Source organism: Solanum stenotomum, chromosome 12 (assembly GCF_019186545.1).
Source record: "Solanum stenotomum isolate F172 chromosome 12, ASM1918654v1, whole genome shotgun sequence".
Lineage (NCBI taxonomy): Eukaryota > Viridiplantae > Streptophyta > Magnoliopsida > Solanales > Solanaceae > Solanum > Solanum stenotomum.
The window spans coordinates 39170689-39191424 of record NC_064293.1 but is presented as its reverse complement, the minus strand read 5'-3'; the positions used below and the strand labels follow the sequence as shown (position 1 = coordinate 39191424).

General features: G+C 33.0%; 2 protein-coding genes across 7 annotated transcripts; both read right to left on the bottom strand.

Moving 5' to 3' along the window:
• Positions 1-696: 696 nt before the first annotated feature.
• LOC125848144 (NAC domain-containing protein 86-like) lies at positions 697-5105 on the bottom strand. Of its 2 annotated transcripts, none has more exons than XM_049527952.1 (6): positions 4820-5105; positions 3459-3736; positions 2933-3316; positions 2167-2562; positions 1979-2054; positions 697-1466 (listed from the first exon to the last, which is right to left on the bottom strand). In XM_049527952.1, exons 1-6 carry the CDS (start codon positions 4974-4976, stop codon positions 838-840), a joined length of 1920 nt encoding a protein of 639 aa, XP_049383909.1. In that variant the 5' UTR covers positions 4977-5105; the 3' UTR covers positions 697-837. The 2 variants fall into 2 exon arrangements, with proteins under 2 accessions (XP_049383909.1, XP_049383911.1); XM_049527954.1 differs by having other exon boundaries at positions 1352-1473.
• Positions 5106-9621: 4516 nt separating this feature from the next.
• Positions 9622-18693, bottom strand: LOC125846696 (pentatricopeptide repeat-containing protein At1g06710, mitochondrial). 5 transcript variants are annotated; one of them, XM_049526265.1, is made up of 5 exons: positions 15492-18693; positions 13115-13204; positions 12931-13006; positions 12608-12802; positions 9622-9738 (listed from the first exon to the last, which is right to left on the bottom strand). In XM_049526265.1, exon 1 carries the CDS (start codon positions 18620-18622, stop codon positions 15665-15667), a length of 2958 nt encoding a protein of 985 aa, XP_049382222.1. In that variant the 5' UTR covers positions 18623-18693; the 3' UTR covers positions 9622-9738; positions 12608-12802; positions 12931-13006; positions 13115-13204; positions 15492-15664. The 5 variants fall into 5 exon arrangements, with proteins under 5 accessions (XP_049382222.1, XP_049382223.1, XP_049382224.1 ...); XM_049526266.1 differs by having other exon boundaries at positions 9652-9712; XM_049526267.1 differs by lacking the exon at positions 9622-9738 and adding an exon at positions 11181-11336 and having other exon boundaries at positions 13108-13204.
• Between the last annotated feature and the right edge of the window lie 2043 nt (positions 18694-20736).

Genomic DNA, 20736 nt, shown 5'->3' with positions numbered 1-20736 from the left:
AAAATCCATATTACAATTGGGGAAAAGTAAATACAAATAGAGATATATTTATATTCTGCTTTTAAAGATCTTAGAGAGCCACAACAAAAACTTGGTGCTTATTGTAATCATTTAGACTTTATTGGGAGAACAAACAACAAGTAATGGAAGTAAAAATAGTGCATGAAAAAAGAAGATAAACAAGAAAAACGTGAAGAGACTGACAAAAAGCATAAATACTTGAATGTACAAGTACAATATTGGACAGACACTTTTAGGTAAAAAGAAGAAATAAATGAGGACAAAAAGAAACCAAACAAAAGCAAAAACACTTGAGCATGTTAATTGGAGTTTGATGCTTTTGCTACCTTTAAGTCTCATCTTTGCTATATTTTCACAGGCTCAACAGTTCTAAGCGTGAACATTCAACTGATCTCCACTTGCAAAACTCTAAGGTATTCAATGAATAGCACCACATCTCTTTCTTTTTCGGAATTCAATGAACTGACTAATTCAAATTTGCATCTTCAGTCTAGGAAAAAGACTTGGCTCCTTTCTTATCGAAATGTTCACGATTGAAGATTCCACATTTATTAGTTCACGATAAATACAGGGAATGAAACAAGTTGATGAACACTTTGTCAGCTCAAAATTAAGATAAACATTAAATCATGACTAATTCAAAAAACAAAAACTCACTATTAAAGTATAATTTGATATAGAAATTAAAAAAAGTACATTTATGTTTTTGGTATCTAATTCTAGGGGGGCTCTTAAAATCAGGCCTTCCCCAACACAACTATAGTTAGCAATACCACAAACTGTTTAGATGTGAAATTAAAAAAAAAAAAAAAAAAGTCAAAATGAAGGGACAATAATATGATGCAACCAAATGCTAGAAAGAGCAACTACAAGTGTAAGATAATTAGGCCATTTTTTTTCCACATTGCAACAATATTTGATCCCTTTTTCTTCTTTGTCACCAATTGGGAATTTATTTTGCTTATAAAAATCCCATTTATAATCTTGAACTTTCTTGATCTTCTTCTCCACCCTCTCTATTAAGCAATATTCTTCATAAACACCCTTCTTGTCTTCCAATTTGAAACCTTTTGCCTCCAACTCCAAACATTCACCAAAATAGATCCAAAAAGTTTGTAAAATTGCAACCAAAGTTCTCATAGTTGTTGTCCATGGTCTAGTGACAAAATTATTAATTGAATTTTTGGGAAAATCATGGAGTGGAACTAGGTTTTTATGAATTTTAAGTGTCCTAGAAGGTGTCACTTGATGATAAAATGTCTTGGATGCTTGCCTAGTAGCTATAAAAAACCCATGATTCACTTCAACTTTTTCATACACTTCAAAGCTTGGGGAATTTGAAAAACCATCATTATCCAAAAAGTTGTCAAATCCTATTGAGAAGTTGTTTGCTTCTGTTTCATTGAATCCATGAATGAAGCTGTTGCTATGACCACCGTTTTCACCTGTAATCTAGGATATATCAACAAAGAAACTTAACAGTAAAAACAAAAAGAAAAAGTTATTTATTTTGCGTCATTTTATTTTATATGACGATATGTGACATAAAGAAAAATTATTTTACATACCAGATTTACTCTTAATTAGGAGTTGTGATGATTTTAAACATATCATAATAGATATTCAGAGGCACAATGTGAATAAGTACTAGTAGAACTTAAAGCAAATGTGAATTTTGAACCTATAATAAAAGGTGTATTGAATTAAGTACTAACACATTAAGGTCATAATTGTCCTAGTTTAGATCCTAGCTCTACCTATGATATTTTTATGGCTATAAAAACATGTTCATTAAGAATAAAATGAGACATCCAAAATTAAATAATATTCAAATATAGAAACTAATAAGGTGCAAATTTCTTGTTTTGAAACAAAAAATAAAATAAAATATTATATAAAATGGAAGAGAGCAATAAAACTGAAAAGGAATATATATATAGGGGAGTCTATATAATACCTTGAAGCTCATTCTCTTCTATGTGGACAGCTGAAACATTTTCTAGTGGAACAGTTTTATAGTCCTCAAGAAATGCCTGTCAAAGTACAAAATAAAAATTAGTAAATCCATAACACAAATTAGATTTAAGGGATTAATTGCGGTTTAATTAATTAGTATATTACTAGTTAGATTAATAAATTTATTACCTTCTCAAGATCCCTGTTTGACATTCCTATCCATCTCAAATTTTCCACCATTCTATCAGATTTGAAGTCTTGATGATCAAAATCTCCAATATCAATGGACCTACTTACATTCTCATCTTGTTCCATCATATTGAATGAACCCAAGTCATGATGATGATGGATTTGGTTATTATTATTAAGAGGAATTAGGAAAGAGAAGTCATCATCAATATTAGGAGCACATGATGAATAATCTTGATTGATTAGATGATTTTGTGAAGCTTGATGGATAAAACTTGATTGAGCTGGCATCTTTGCATGATCAACATAGCTGCCAACTTGAGGGAAGTCTTGAATCTCCAATGGAGGTAATGTGAATCTGTGTTGCAACCTTGCACACTCTAATGCTATATCAACCTGAACAAGTATATATAATTAAATGACTTTTAACTTCTCTATATATATCGTTTAATAATAGAAATTTTACACACTATTACACCATCTAAGTAACGATCTATAAATTAAATAACAAGACTATGTATGTACTAACATGTAAAATGATGTTATCTTTTTAGACTGTCACTCACTAACGTACTTTAAAAAAGATTTACACTATTAAACCTAGTGGGATTCGAACCTCTACCATTAGAGTGAAGGTGTGGGGAGCTACTATGCAGTATGCCCCCCACATGTCCATTGTAATACCATATTTATATAGTAAAATTATGATATTAAATTAAACTACAGTAACAAATTTAGCATGTTGACGATCGACGACAATACATACCTTAGATGGGGGAAATGGCAATGTTCCATAATTTGGAATGGGCTGCAGACTGTTGTTGATAGTAAAATTAGGTTCATTTGACAAATATTGCATCCATTTATCATCATCACCATCACCATCACTTGGAGCAGAAACATTATTATTAATTGGAGAGCTTCGTCCATGCACAGCCATGGATATTGTGGATGATGATGATGACGGCATTAATCCATGAGAACTTTCCATCATATCATGACATGATCTTCCCCCATCATGAGAGTAAACATGATCAACGCTAGATGATCTATCACTTGTTGCTGCGTTACCATAATACTGCTGCTCCCCTATTTTTGGACCATTGATATTCAAATTCTTCTTTATTACTCGGCAAAGTGCATAAGCATCCTGTGTATAGTATTTCAAGTCAAATTATAATTAGAGGTCTCGTTCAATTTAACGTAGATAGATCAAATGTATTCTGTCAAATTCTGAATCTGTCACTTATAATATTAGTAAAATCGATTAGTTAAGAATTATATTTGTGTACCTGCAAGCCATTAGCAACTTCACATTCACGTTCATCTAATCGATATTCATGCATAACCCAATCAGTTCTAGCTCCATGAGGTGCTCTCCCTCTATAATACACCAATGTTTTCTTCATCCCCACTGCCCTTGTCTGTGAATTTACTTTCCTGTCCTTCCCCGTCGCCTTCCAGTATCCAGCTTTCGTTGCCCGATTTGTCCTTGATCCATTTGGATATTTACGGTCACGGGGACTGAAGAAATACCATTCTAGGTCTTTACTAGGCAATAGAGACTTTTCTGTAGTAAGCGATGATATGAGTCAGAATTTTCACCAAGTAAATTCAAAATAATTTTCAAATCCGCCTATGAAAGTGACATCTTCTTGGGAATTGAAGAATGATTGAGTATATGAAAATTTTGACAAAAAATGAAAACTGAAAAGGACGTGAAAGAGATTCTTGAAACATGGTAATCATCAAAGGGATTAAAATAATTTTTTTGATAAAGGGAAAAAGGAAAAAAAAAAAAAAAAAGAGTTGCAACTGATGAAATAAAACAATATTGCAATCATGTCATTTTCTTTTTGAACACTGACTTTTGACTTCAATAAATCATCATCGAAATAACAAAGGACAGTCTTTAAGATTCAATAGAAGATCAAAAGATGTAGGGGCCAACTTCCTTTAAAACATTTATATATTTTTATAATAAAGCATATGATTTTTAATTTGACTGTTAAAGTGTGATGCAAAGTGTCAATAATCAGAACCTATTAGTCATTAAGCACGCGTATGGAATTACTGTATGGATTTAATTATCTTGCAAGTATTTTAATTTTCATTTTTACGTACTCAAACTTGAAAGATGAAGAAAAAATATCCCTTGATCATTCATTCCATTATTTTTATAAAAATAAAGTAATTAATGGCGACTGCCAAACATTTATTGTTATAAAATTAATAAACACATGGTTAATTAAGGAAACAGTGATTGGTAATATCTTTGTTATATATACCTTTCTTGACAATCACTTTGTGATAAATCTTTTTGGCTAATTAAATATCTTTTCGTTTCTCTACACCTTCAAAATGAATGGACGTAGTCTTTAATTATAGCTTCTATGATAAGCTGATCCGAACATCACAATTATCAATTTATTTATTTATTTATCGACAAATAGAAGCCTAATATTACACAAAAAATTAAGCTATAACGTGCATGTTGCACATGGTAATTTATTTTCCTTTCATATAATTATTGATTACACATAAATTAAATTATGTGAACAAGGTGTGTGTATATATTGTTGTCAAGATTTATTTATGTTTTGGTTCCACTAGAGAAAATCAAAAGAATAAAAAGAGTTATACATATAGGTACCTGGTAAATCCCATGGCTCACATTTGTAAAGATCAACTTCAGGAATGATGTCAAGTTCAATTTTCTTGGCATTGATTTTTCTTTTCAAATAATAAGCCACAAGTTCTTCATCAGTGGGATGAAATCTAAAACCAGGTGGCAATGAAACAGGTGCCATATATATATACTCCTAATTTGGAACTTCTCTCTTCAACTTTTCTTTTTTTTTTTCCTAATTTGGCAATATTGATTGAAGAGGAAGATCCAAATTAAGAAGAGAGGGGAACTCAACAGTTAGAGAAGGAAGATGAGGAAGTTGAAAGGAATTGGATGGGAGGGTTTTTATGATAACAAGACAAAAAGAGAAGTAAGTCCAAAAAGCAAATAGGGTGGCTGCCACCCCTACCTTTAGCTACTTTTGCCTTTAAATTTGTTTTTTCACATCAAATGATAGCTTTACTTATCTTTCCTCTCAAGCTCAAATTAACAATATAGTATAAACTCCCCTTTATTTATGTGCTTTCTTATTATATATTCTTTGCAGTTTGATTAATACGAAAAAAAATTCATTATGAGGAATAAAACCCCATCTATTACGTCGAAGTTTGAATCGCGATCTCTAATTTTGATATTAGTAAACATGCAATAGCATATTAATAAATATCATGATTGCTACGTTGACCATCAAGTTGTGAGGCTTGCCCAAGAATTATTTTCAATTAAGTAATTATTTATCATTTCATCACAGCCGTTAATAATATATTCTTGGCTCTCACAAGCAGTATCTAAATCTTTCTCAGAATGCACATAAAAATTGTTGGAGTCAGTGATTTCAAAATAGTAGATAATTTAATCGGTAGGTACGTGTGCATATTATCTATATATATATATATATATGCATTGACATATATTAGTTTCAACATTTGTAACTACTTAATTCTTCTTTAATATGTATTTGCAAATACAAAACTTCATTACGTGAACTAAGTATAAAGAGGTGTATTCAAGATAATATGTTATACTTTGCTCCCAAATCTTTAACTTGTAACAATTTCTTTAAAGTTTATGTCCAAATAACTAGTTAAAATTTTCTAAAATTGTTATTTTTTTTTTCAACTTCAATTATTCTGTTCAGTTTCAACTATAATGTCGTCTAATTCTAGTTGTTCAACTTCATATATTTACTTCTTTATATTTTGAATCCGCTCAACCACAGTGTCGTGTTTAATTTTACACATGGTAGTTACAATAATATTCTATGCTTCAGATTTGTCCATTCGGTATTTGGCTATTAGAGGTAACCAATATACGTATAGGGGTAGTAGCTAGGGGGGTATTTGTGTAATTGCAAGAAAGACAATTCTTCTTTTCTTTTGATAGAAGAAGAAAGAGAAACTGTATTGGCGGCTTTCGTAACTGCCAATCTGCTAAGAATGTTCTTTTCACATGCCTAATGCCTATTCCCCGCTCCCTCTCCTCGCCGATCTACCGACAATTCATCGCCTAATTAAAAACAATTCTCTAATATCTTTTTTAATTTTAATATTATTAGAATAATACATAGTATTAGTCGATTTAATTTCTGTAGGATTGATGAGACATTGCTATAAATATTGCCATCATAATTCACAATTTATCAATTTTGGCAATGGATGAAATACTTATAAGAGGCTAGCTAATATTCTACTTTGAAATTTCTGTAATGTATGATTATTTTTGTTATTTTAATTTGAAATGAGAAAATTTTAAATTTATTTAGTATAAATTGAAATCCCTTTGTTTATATATGAATGAAATTAATGATTATTTTTTTGTTTCTCTCTGTATTTAATATCTAAATTAAAGTCCAATTAGTTTAGATTCGCATTTGGAGGAGGGAGAAGCACTCCCTGGATTCATTCATATCTATGATATACAGCTTATGCAGGAATCGGCGAGGAAAAATAAAGAGAAGGGTGTCGTGATGGGGCCTACTTTTGCCACGTGAATGAAAAGATCCGACGTGGCAAGGATCACTTGTTGCAGTCTATTGTCATTGTCATTAAAATCCCCTCTCTTCCACTATTGCTTTTCCTTTCCATCAATCTATCTTTTGGTGCTTTGCTTTCCCCTCTTTCGACGTTTTATTTTTTTTATAAAAAAAGTAGAGGAAGGAAAAATGAACGAGTATATTATAAGGTGCAGAATCAAACTCTTACCAATAAAATACTAAGTAAATGTTTAGATAATCAAACAATTGAACTACTTGAACTCGCATGGAATTTTTGTCCATCTTCATTATTGTTCTTCGTAAGTTTTCCTCTTTGTCTTTCTAATTTCAACTTACAATATATATTTGAATTGAATTGGTAGAATTGCATGTTCATTTTTGTCCAATCAAACAATACTTTAAAGAAAATACTCTAGTATGTAGTAGATTATCCAACTCAATGAAAAGGTAATAATGTATTTTGGATTAGTATGAATGCAATATAGCATTGTTTTAAAATTAAAAATTTATTTCCCCTCATGCATTCAAACCTCATTCTATTATATAGTAGTATATATAAAAAAATAAACATAGTTTTATATATTCTATTTTATTTTATATGTGTCTCATTGTTCACACTATGCCCAAATATTATTTAACTCAACAATAATCATTAGTATTCGAACTTTGTCATATTGGAAACCCCATAGATAGAAAAAGAGGGACATGAAAGGGTTCTAACTTATGTAATGAGGAAAGTAGTTTGAACATGCATTCAAAATGACGTAATTATAAAATTAATCAATAATATTAAATTACATAAACAATTCCGACCTTTAATATAATATTTTATAATTCCACTTAATTAAAGGAGAAAACACTTGCCGAAAGAATGTCCCCTAATGCACAAAACGAACGTCACATGAATCGACAGCCCAAAAGAAGAAAAAATTGTTGGGATTATTTTATTTATTACTATATATAATAATCTGAAGAAACAAAAGCAATCACTTGTTTCCTCCTAATAATCGAAGTATTTCGTATTTTTTTTCCTGTTAAATTAATCTTCATGACCATAACAAATTAAGACGTGTTAATATAAGAATTAAATAAGAAGGTTTAATTTAATTATTCTACGTATTTTGCTTTATCCAACTCATCAACTAAGATCCTCCATCATTAGCAACAGAATTTTATTGACTGGGGATTAATAATCATGCTGATAAAGTTAAAGTCTCAAAATACTTTTCAGTAATAATATTGGATAAGGTTTTTCTAAAAGAAGAAGAAAAAAAAACCGTCGAAGTTTGACTAGATTTACATTGGAACAAGAAAAAGAGGAAAATTAAATCCATTTTAGAGGATTAATTTTACATATAAAGTAACTACTACTAGTCACCGTTGAATAAACTTAGTTTTACGTTTTTCTAAATAAACTACATTTTCTGTCGGAGTTGAAAAGCTCCCAAATCTGCCTTTTTCTTTTTACCCCAACAAGAGAACATCAAACATATTGTACTTAGCATTCCGCTCAATTCTAAATACCCTCGACTATGCGAATAGGATAGTGACACGTCATTAATAAATTTGTTGATCGGAGTTATCAATTCAACCATTAAAGATAAGAGCAAAAAAGAGCCAAAAGGTTGACATCAGGAGCATTTTAGGCCTGATAGGTGGATGAAGACAATTTTGTACCAATTCATGTAGTTAAAGGGCATTTTAAGCTATTTTCCGTTATTAATAACTATAGTCATTCCCTAAAACTTTGAATTTATTATATTCAAAGAGTAATATAATAATAGCATTACTCTATTTATTGCTAAAAAATTTAAGAGTCGTTTGGTGGAGTATATATGATAAAATATTGCATACATTAACTTTGTGTATTAGTAATACCTTGTTTGATACATTTTTTATGCATATAATTAATACTTCAATTGTGTATTAAGGTGTGTATTACTAATACCATGCATTTCTGAGTATTAGTAATACAAAGAGATTTAATGCGTGTAATAACATAATTAAAGATCCAATTACCCCTAAAACCCTTTTTACATCTTTTCCACCATAATCGTGAAGGATATCTTTGTAAATAATTTTTTTTATACAATGCATGCTATTTTTAAGAGAAAGTTGTATAAAATAGCAAACTATTAATTCAAATTAAATGTTATAACCACAGTTTCATTTAATTCTAATCTGTAGCAAACACTTGTCATTCGCCCCTCTCCCCGAAATCTCGCTTGCCTCTCTCACTTCATACAAACACAAATGTATAAATTGCATTTGTATAAAGCGAGAGAAAACTGTATATACAAATACAATTACATATATTTTTGTCCTATACACTTATAATTAATACAAACACAAATTATACAAATTACAATGTATAATTTGTGTTGTATAAAGCGAGAGAGATTTGATATACAAATATTTTATTTCGATTTAATTGTATACAAATTCAAATTTTATGTAGATATACAAACATAAAGAACATATACATATACAAATGCAATTTTCATAAACACAGACTCCCGATTTATACAAATCAGGTGCCAACGATTTTTATACAGATCTGATGCTCCATAACAAACATAAAATTTGTTATGAAGCGCAATTATGCAAACTATAACTATAACATACAAATATGATTTTTATGTTTGCTAAACCTAAAATTTACTCTATTTTTAATACATCAAACCAAATAATACATGAAAAATAATCTATATATAACTAATGCAAGCATTACTAATACACTCCGTTTCACATTATTCTCATACACTCTACCAAACGACCTTCATTGTAGAAGGAGAAGTAAAGATCCCATAAATTGTTCAGGTACTGTTAAAGATCCCATAAATTGTTCAGGTACTGTCCCTAGCTATCATGATGAATTTCGCTCATCCACAGTAGGTTTGACTCAATGCTTGATGAACTTTTTCCTAAACACATACAAATCCCAGGAAATCTGTCAACACGTTACCCACATGAGAACAATTATCTAATAGGCAGCATTTAGATGAAAGACAAAAATTAGCATTTCCATGTTATGAATATTAGAAACTGACAAAAAGAGAAGGTATAAACAACAAAGGAGATGAGTCAACATGCCCTCTGCTTTGGCTTGTGAGAAGCACATTTTACTTGGCCACCAGACTCGGTTATGGGAGAAAAATGATATATGACTGGACACTTAGGTACCAAATGGATCTTAAACCATACTACAGAAACTGTCCTTTAAATCATTCTCTATTTATGAGCTACATAATCATAACAGTTGCAAGACTCTATCAAAACTAAGGTTTCAAACATGACCACCTGAGCAGCTACAACAAGTCTCCTTTTTCTTTCTTTTTCATTGCTTTTTTTTTTTTTTTGACTCAAACACAAAGTCTTGCATTTCTTGTAGAGGTGAAATTAAAGACATATAGTGGAGCGTCACAAACTACAACAGTTTGTTCAGAGGCACAGAACACACTTGAATTTAGTTCTACAAAGTGTAGCAAGAAGTCCTCAATAACGGACTTATGATCCATGATTTAAAAAGATGGACTTAGGTTTCAGAGGTAGATCAAAAACCTCAACAAAGGTCATGGAAATGAATAAGATACTGAGGACGTTAAACTCCTTAGTTAGGGATTGTTTGCAATTGCTTATGCCTCTGCAGAGAAGTAGAGTTCCCGTTTCCTCTCTTTCTCTTACGTATCTAGTTCTATAACTTAATCATTACTTAACAATGTAAGGTTAGAACGTAATAGTAATAAATGTGTGGCGGTAAGTCGAAACTTTTTGGTCTCCTACTTATGATTCAACATTTAGCTCAATCTAAAACAGATGTCTTTTTTACATCAATGGCATCAGCTGGAGCTTGCACCGAATTACTTACCCACGGAACTCATTTAACCCGACCCTGCATGAGTACCAATGTCCCTTCCCCTTTCACTTCTAGGAATAACTTTTGGGATGAGCCCTTCTACTCGTCTTTTTTATATAAGAAGGAAACTTCCCGATCCCAGACCAAGCTCTGATCAAGGCATACAAAAGCATCAACCTCATCCTAAAAGGCCTGCTTTAGCTTTAGGGTTGATTTATGTGGCTCAACTCTCAAGATTTTGAGTCAAGAGTTCAGGTGTTCAAAAAAGGTGGTGATGCAGCATTGGCATTTTTAGAAAATTTACGTGGCAATATACTTTGTAGCAAGCAAAGGCCGTATTAATTATTTATAGTTGGAAAAGGTAATTGTGTATTGGCCTTTGCTTCGAGAACAGCATTTGTGCAGGCCCACCGATGAATTACGGACAGATTCATATAATAGTTTCTTTAGAAAGTTTGTGCCATGGAGTAATAAATTGATGCACATTATGGATCAAATTGTTTTATAGAAGGAGTCGGCCAAAAGAGTTAACTCACAGAATAGTTACCCTAGATGTCAAAGCTTTTACAACTTCTTTTGCTGCTTTACCCTTGGAAGCTTCCTCTTTAGCCACTGACCAGGCTTCTTCAACTTTTTGTTGACTCTTGAATTTTCTCCTTTCTTGTTTCACATAATCTTTCAAGACTTTCAACCTACAGTATATATGCACAGTAGTCAGAATCTTGACTCTTGAGGCACCTAATTAGAACTTAAGACCAATCAAACATTATATGAAAAGAGAAACAGCATATTTCCACCTAATTAGCTTGAGAAGAGAAGCAATCTTCTGCTTATCTAAAGTTCATATAGTAGAATGCCAACGCACTTAGGGGTTGTTTGGTTTCAATTCAAGTTATGATGGGATTATTTTTTATTGAGTGTTCGGTTCGTTGTATTCAAAATAATAAATTTTAAGAACAATTTATTTGTTTACAAAAATTCCCTTCATGAATGTAAAAAGTGATGTAACAAAAGGGTTGAAAGAGACATTTTTGTCATTTACCTATTTTATCCCGCCACCCAAGGGGAGGGATAACTTATCTCGGTACTAATTATTAATCCCGGGATAAGTTATTCCGAACTTGTCAACCAAACAACAAATTAAAGTGGTACTATAATTTAAATCCAGGACTATTTGGTATTATCCTTCACACCAAACGACCCCTTAATGTTCATGTTATGCCACAAAAGATGCAGAGCCTATGGAAAAAACATACATGTGAAAGGCATACATACAGAAAAATGCCTTGTCAATGTCCATCCATCTATACGAAGTAGCATATCTAAGCAGTCCATTATGCAGCAGATGAATTATGATATCCTATATTGGAACCCATCTTAGGTATTCTTTCTTCCCATCTCACAATTGTCAAAATGCAAGTTTCCTTTTTAGAGTTGAACTCACAAAAGAAAAGTAATTGATATCAAAGTACAGGTTCACTAACCAACAGCAACATTTGAACACAATGTAGAGTATGACATCAAGCCACATTACGGAGAAGCACGACTAAAGATCTGATAAGGATTATGAAAGTTTTTACATAATCAGTTAAGACTACAATTCCCGATAAAGCTACAGAATAAACATTGACAATTATCTATAAGCAATCCTTTTTTTCTCTCTAGTTATTTCAGCCATTTATTATCGCCAGTAATTTTTAACTTTTCTGTTTGTCCTTCACAGGTTTTCGAACAGACTTGTTACAAATTCAGCGCCAAACTCACCGCTCCACAAACAAGTACTAGATTGTGTACTGGAAACAGAAGCTTTTGGAGTAAATTCATACTGTCAGGAACCAACAGAATTGAAGGACATTCTGAAGATGAAAGAAGATTGCATACAGGGAATAATAGCAGTTACTTAATCAGTAAATCCAAGGTTAAGCATTGAGAACTTAATAAAACAAAGACAGATGTGAAGAACCTGAGAAGGTCTGATTGTCTTTGCTGAAAGTCCAAGATTCTGTTTCCTCCGCGTATAACCCGCTCGACTACTGATGGAACTGTGTGCACGTCTATTGCTTTTCAGAGGATCCACAATTTTGTGATGGTGAGTCCTGGATATTATAGCTCTCAAGCATACAAACCAAGTCTCAGCCTGCATTTTGTCCTTACAAATCTGAAAATGAAATATAAAAAGAAAAGAAACAACAAATTTTAATAAAATGACAAACAGAAATTCAAATCACGCAGGTTTGTACTTTATAAAACATCCCCCAATTAAACTAGGAGGAATGGACAATTTACCAGATCAAGAGTACGCTCGCCATTTCCATATAAAAGTGATATGCACTGACTTCCCATTTCAGGCTGAAGAATTTACCTTAATTAGAAAACAAAACACTCGTCACACAAGGAAATTTCACGGTTTAAGAATATATCTTGAGAAAATGTCATGTATATTAATATGAAAGGTAGCCTCACTGCTTACAGTACTTTGGCTGCGGATGACATTTGTGATTGAAGTTAACCTCAGTTGGTTTTCCTTCTCACCAGATTACCAAATCAAAAACTTTTCATCCTGGAAAGAAAGAAAAAAACCATATAATTCACCAACAATAATTGAAACATCAAATGGCAATTATTCATAAAATAGAACGAATGAAAATGGTTTGGCCTGAGGTGTGGTGATATAGGTCTAACTTGCTTTTGATAAAAGTAAGAGCTTAAAAGGACAAACATACAAATTTCCTCGGTGGTCCATCTCGAATTAGACTTTCATAGAGACACAGCTTTGTCTTTGGAAGAACAGATTAGACTTTAGTTTAAGATCAAGCACCAAAGGTTTACTTTTTCTACTTTTCAACCTTTCCATGAAATGCAGATGCCTAGACTACAGATTAGAAGAGGTTTAACAGAGAGGAACTTGGTATTGTGTCCATTAGTTAATTATAAATTCTTTACCTATTTGATGGGAAAAAAACAATCATCAACCCTATAGCAAACTAAGAATGCAACCCCTAATTTTAATTTCAAGATTAATTATGCTTAAGCATCCACAGTGACCTTTTTTGGCTTTTGACTACAAAATAGACTTTTCACATTTCTCCGCACATCCCAAATAAATCTTTGCTTTTAAGATGAACAACAGAACATAAACAAGAGAAAGACGATATGTAGTAAAAGAGGTAAAATATATTTGACTACACACAAAGGACAGAGATTGAAAGTTTGAGATACAAGAGAGAATATATCATCTTGAATGTATGAATAATAATTAGGAACTTGAACAATAGTTAAGCATACAATCTCTATCCAAGAGGCACTTCCAGTCTTTCACATACAAATAATAACACTTCTAGCATAGAGGAGCTTTGCCTGTCTTGGATTAACTCATTGTCAAAACAATTTGAATATTATAGTTTATGTTAAAAAAGAATAATTTATAGAGGTCTAAGTTGAATTCTAATGTACAAGGGTTTACTGTCTTCTTAGTTCTGCAGTTGGAAAAGATCACCAATGCTTCACAATCGGGATCAAAGTAATGAGAGATTCAGCAGAAGGTATGATTTGGTTAAGCTCTTACTTGAACTAATCACAAGAACAGGACTCTCGTTCTACAGTAGAAATGAGAATAAAAATCTCTACTGGTTGACCCAGGAAAGACATAGTTTCTCGTTCTACAGTAGAAACGAGAAACTAAGTTTTTTGCTGAGATCACCCCTTCATTCGTTAGTAGATAAAGTATCAGCAAAAAACATAGTTTCTTGTTCAACAATTTCCAAGAGATTATCTAACAAAAAAAAGGTTATATCTGCAATTCGATCATATGCTGATCATAGAAGACTCATGAGACAATAACAAAAACAACTGTGCCTAAGTCCCGAACAAATTGGGGTCGGTTATATGAGACATTCATCAAGGAAAATAATATTAGTGAGCTAACTTAAGCTATAAGAAGATCTAATGGTGTTGGTGAATGATCAAATTAGAGATATAATCCTTCTGAGGAAACTTTTTTTTTTTTTTTTTTTGAGATTGAATCCTTCTAAGGAAACTAAAGGTTTAAAATTTAACCAAATATGAAGGGAGGGAAAATGTCAAAGAAAAAGTTCTAATGAGATAATCAAGTTTTCTATCTATCTTTCAAAGCAACAAGAACATAAACATATTTTCATCAAATTTTTCACCAGGACTCTGTGCAAGTATTTTCTGTTATGCTGTGATGTGTATCATCAGCCCTCTAGACCTATATTATGCTATAAAATTGTGAAAAGGTCTCAACAAAGGCAATCAACTCAAGGCCCTGATATATAGCTTTCGCTCAGAATTTGTATACTTTAGGAGGAACAAATACTGCAAAACAAATACAACAATGTCACAAACATATTACTGCTTCCTCATGGAACAATATAGGAGCTCTGAATGCCTTGATCACAGAATTGTCAAAAGAAGTGGTGGATCATACCACAATGCATCTGGTGGACAGTTTGGAGAGAGAGAAGTGGGAGGTGTTTTAAAGATAGATCCAATTCCATTCAGAAAGTTAAATGGAATTGTATAATATCTTTCTACTTTTGGTGTAAAGAAGTAGGTTAAGAGGATATAGATCATTTTGTAGATTTATTAAGATCTCTGTAAGTATCTTCTTTTCTATTTGTTTTTTTTAAAATCTAACACTTTTTGATGGTATCCAGCATGTCCTCAATGCTGAGGAATACACATTTAACAGTTTTAAAAAAAATTGTCCTTCACCCATATAGCAAATATCAAGAATCTAGTCCAGGGACAAAAGAATAATTTACTAGACAGAACATTGAAAGCAAGAAAAGAAGAAAAAACAGTTCAAAATTTGAAGAAAGAAAAACCTGTTCAACGGCTCGATCAGAAAATCCTGGCTCATTCAGCTGCCGGACCAGGTACTTGGTAATAACAAGGTCAAACTGCAGCCTGACAACCGGCGCAGCTCCAAGAATGTATATCAGGTGCCAGCAGGTAGTGCCTCAGGATGAGATAGTCTCAATGCATCATATCTCGACCTCTAAAGGAGCTGAATATTGGTGGATTTCGATGCATGTAACATGTAATACAAGCTCTCAGAGAGTTCAAGTGCATTCTCCCATTTATTCATACTTATTAAACCCTTGATGAGGTTAACAAAGTCCGTCAGCTCTGGAACTGCACCTTTCTTTGTCATGTCCACATATAATTCAAATGCCAGATCAATTTTGTTTGAGACAGAAAGGCACTCGATCAAAGAAGAGTACATTTTCTTATCAAGATGCAGAAATGGTGAAGATGATGAAATCTCTTTAAGTAGCTCAACGGCAAATTCAAGTCTTCCAGCTTTTTGATAGCTATCAATTAGAAGCCTATAAACTGGAATAACCGGAAGAAAATTGTTGTTGCTCATGTCTTCTAATATACCCAGACTGACTAAGTACTCCCGTCTGAAGCCTTCAATAACCTTAAGATGGCTGGCCATGTGTTTTGGCCAACTTATTTGTTTCATTTCCTCTAGGAGTTGGAGAGCCTCATCCAGAAGTCCTTCAGCACAACAATGCTTTATTGCAACTGAATAGGTTATGTAATTTGGCGCACAACCCTTATTACCCATACTCTCAATGAGTTCAAGACATTTATTCACTTTTCCAGTTTTGCCAAATCCATCAATCATTGCAGTATAGGTTACAACATTTGGATGACAACCCTTTTCTTCCATCATCAACATAAGTTTATAAGCTTCATCTATTTTACCAACTTTACAAAGGCCATCTACCATCTCTGTGTAAATAACAACATTTGGGGGGCAAGAACTCTCAAGCATTTTAGACAAGACTTTTACAGCAAGATCCAAACGTTTATCCTTAAATAGCCTATCAATTAGAGAGCTGTAGGTGTATATGCTTGGACTATATCCACACTCTGACATTTTAGCAAATATCTCCTGTGCATCATCTAGTTTACCAACCTTGCAAAACCCATCAATCAATGCATCATAAACAATATGATTTGGCTCACATCCTTCCGCTAACATGACATCCAAAAGATTGTGAGCTTCCTTCACCTTGTGTGCTTTGCACAATCCATCAACCATAGCTCCAAATGTAACAACATTTGGTTCCTTATTACCATCAAGATCAACCTTGAAGTATAAATCTACTTCAGGGGTATCTAAACTCCCCTTCATTCTGGCATAGATCTGGCAAGCCTTCTCTAAATGTCCAGCTTTACAGTATCCATCAATCAAAGCAGTGAAAGTGACAACATTTGGGATGCATCCTTGCATTAACATTGATTCAAAGAGCTCATTTGCATCTAAAATTTTCCGTTGCTTGAGGTAAGCATGGATAATAGCTGTGTAAGTCACTACATTAGGAGTACAGCCCTTTTGAATCATTTCATTCAACCAATTACGAGCCTGTTGAATAAGGCCAGATTTACAAAAGCTATCAATCAAAATTGTGTAAGTATAAACATCTGGAACAATTCCATTCCGCTTCATTTCTTGGAACAACAGGAATGCCTTGTCCACTTTGGAGGCATTACAAAGAAAACCAATCACTTTCGAGTATGTACTGACATCAGGTACAAAACCTTTGCTCATCATTTCCTTAATAACACTAAAAGCATCCTCATATTTTCCAAATGCACAGAGGCATCGAGCAAAATTGACCACATTGACTTTATTCAGTACTAGTCTTGCAGTCAGCATTTCACTATATACATTTTCAGCCAACTCTAGCACATCCTTGCTTGGTAACTCCTCGTTGCCACAAACACCACCAATCAATATGTTGTAAACGACGTATCCTGGCTGGCAGCCACAGCCATCCATTTTTTTTAGCAATTTGTAGGCATACCAGTAATCTCCTGATCTGCAATATGCATGTACAAGAGAATTAAATATTTTCTGACCTGGATAACAACCTTCAGAAATCATAAGATTCAGAACCCTCTTGACGCGACCAAGTTTTCTCCTGTTTAAGAGTGCACAAAGCAAAACTTGATATGTTACAGTATTAGGAATACACGAAATAGTGCGCATTAAGTTGAGAAAATTCATTGCTTCTTCAAAGAAGGAACCTTCACATAATCCTGAAATCATATTAGTATAAATCACTGTATCAGGCACAAACTCTTCCTTGTCAATTAAATCAAGGGCATCTCTCCATTTACCCACTTTGCACAATGATCGCGTAAAGCTATTTATTGTATGCTTATCCATCTTAAAATTCAACACTGACATCTCCTTGTATATTAAAGATGCAGTCTCCAATCTATCTACTTGCAGAAACACCTGAACCAATGAATTATAAGTCACAGCGGAGGGCTTGTAACCAGAATCCTTGAGCCTCCCTAGCTCCTCCAGTGCTGAATTCCACAACCCATTCCTGCAACACTTTCTTATCAATACATTAAGCAACTTTCCAAGCACTTCCTTATCGTCTTTTCCTATGTCATTAAAAAAATGTTCTGGTACACCAACACATCCTATTAAATCTAACAAAGCATCATAAACAGATGCATTATGCACATACCCAATTTGTCTACCAGCCCATTTAAAAAACTTAACACCTAATTCAGGGTTATGTATATTTCTCAACACATCAACCACTAAACCAGGGTTGAGTTTCTCCCTAAACAACCTAAGAGCTTTCTCAGTTCTCTCTCCAAACCCATCATTACCGTTCCTAATAGCATTTATCACCAAGAAAACATCATCTGGAAACTTACCAGTGTCAGTTTTGGAGCTAACTGAACCCAAGATTGAATCTTGCAAAAAACCCAATTCTTGAACTGAAAAAGATGATTCTTTTAACTTATTTTCTTCTTGTGGAGTATATTCATCTTCTGGGAATTTCAATAGTGGGTCTACCAATTTATCAAGTTTATTGTCGGCGCACATGAATCTTGAAGAAATTTTGAATTGATTACCAAGAAAACGAATGGGAAGTGATTGAGGAAGAAGAGCATACTTGAAGAGCTTTAAGGTCATTCTACGGCTAAGGGTTTTATGCCGTTGCGGAGGCGCCGGACGACATCCGGGGTTTAAATGACAAGTGAAAGGGCATTCTGTAATTTTACCAATACTAAAAAGCCAGATAAAACAATTGTTATTTTGAAAAATTAAGATACGTACTAATTAATTTCTTTTCTTACCGAATAATAGAGAAAAAGTTAATGGTGTTAAATTGAGGTTAATAAAATAAAAGATAATTTGGACAAATATTAATTCTTTTAGTTAATATTTTCTTATAGTCTATGCAGAAGAAAAATATGATAAATAAAATGAATTGGAGAAGTATAAAGTATTACACTAATTTTATACATTTTTCCTTCATTCTATGATCTCCAATACAATAACAAGTCGTTAATAACACTATATACAGAGAGTATGCTCCATGCTAAGGGTCTTGCCGGACTTGCCCAAAGAGAATTAATTAGAGGCTCAATTCTAATATCGTAAATGATATTTAAATATCCTCTGTTATACTTTTAGGACTCTCATGTCCTTATCGTCCAAATTTTGGTACGTATATATCCTTGTGATAGACGATGGGCCACGTGTCATCATCTCAGTGACTTACCCAAAATTATTTAATTTTGACCCATAATTTTGAAGACCCACCCAAATAACATAATAGCTATGCCCAAATTGAAGAAGGAGAAGATGATGCTAACAAGATTGATATGGTTTACATTAGCTTTAACTTGAGATTCTGCTACAATGACCCATTTCATATTCAGAGATTTATGGGTTGATCCACTCTCTCTTTCTTCCCAATTGGAGGAGAAATTCGACGTCTTGGGGACTAGGGTTTTCGGTCTTGAATCAATGGTTCATGATATTCCCAATACTGATAAGCATGTAGAAGGAAACTAAGTATAGCACCATCGTCAAATCGTTTTCTTCAGCATGAGTGGGTATCGTTTCTTGATTATGTATCTTGATGATGTTTGATATCAACAGACATTCTGCAAATAGGGAAATGAATTTTTTATATTTGCTTTGGTGGTGAAAATTTATAATCCAATTGTAATCAGGGGTTCCCTCTTAAGTTAAACAAGATTGTTATACATTTTTATTTGAAAAATAAAAATCACCCCTAAATTATAACCAAAACTCTTTTCCATTTTCTCTAAGTTATACTGAATTTTTCGATCTCTTAAGAACTGTTGGCCAAGTTCTTCATTTCCCAAGCTTCAATCATTTAAAATCTTCAATTTCCTTCCCATTAAAACCCTAGAACACCTCATTCGCATTCCCAAACTCCATTAGCGCCAAGCAATTTTCGCTCTCCCTCTTGCTACCATCAGAGCACAGAGAAGGTAGTCTCACTGCCATCACCACCGCCCTAGTAGAGCAGCAACAAATGCTCCAGTTGTGGATGAGGAGAAGACAGAATTTGACATGGTAATCAATGATTGTATTGAAGAAGATGAAATTTGAAAATATGTCATTGAAGAAGAAGTGAGGAATAGATGAAAGAGGCAATGGTTGTCGTTGGCTTTTTTTTGTTTCATTTGGGTCAGGGTGTCTATGGGTTACAATTTGGGTCGGGGGGTTTTAAGTTATCCGGGTTGGAAATTTAAATTTTTGGGTTAAAATTTAATAATTTTGGGCAAGTCATTGAGATGATGCCACGTGTTCCGCCGTCTATCATAAGGGTATATACGCTCCAAAATTTGGACAGTAAGGACATGAGCGTCCTAAAAGTATAACTGAGGATATTTAGATACCATTTACGATAATTCAGGGGTATATTTGTCATTTTTCCCTTAAATAAATTGAGAAAGTGTGTTTCGACAAAATGAACTAAGAAATTAAAAATCAAAGCAATAGAGAATAGATAAATAAAAACATTCCATAACATCTCCCTAATCTTCCACACCTTTATAATCTTTTTCGTGATCTCTTCAACTAATATCATGTTTAAGACGATCTGATAATCACTCTTTCTATAACGGAGTCCGGAGCCTAAAGAGCAAAAAAAAATTATCAAAAATTCCAAAATGGCACATCACTTTTTTTTCTAACCAAAAGGGCAAAATCGCTGCGTAAGCAACGATTTCGTCTAAAAAAAATTCTTTTTTTTTAAATAAAAATTG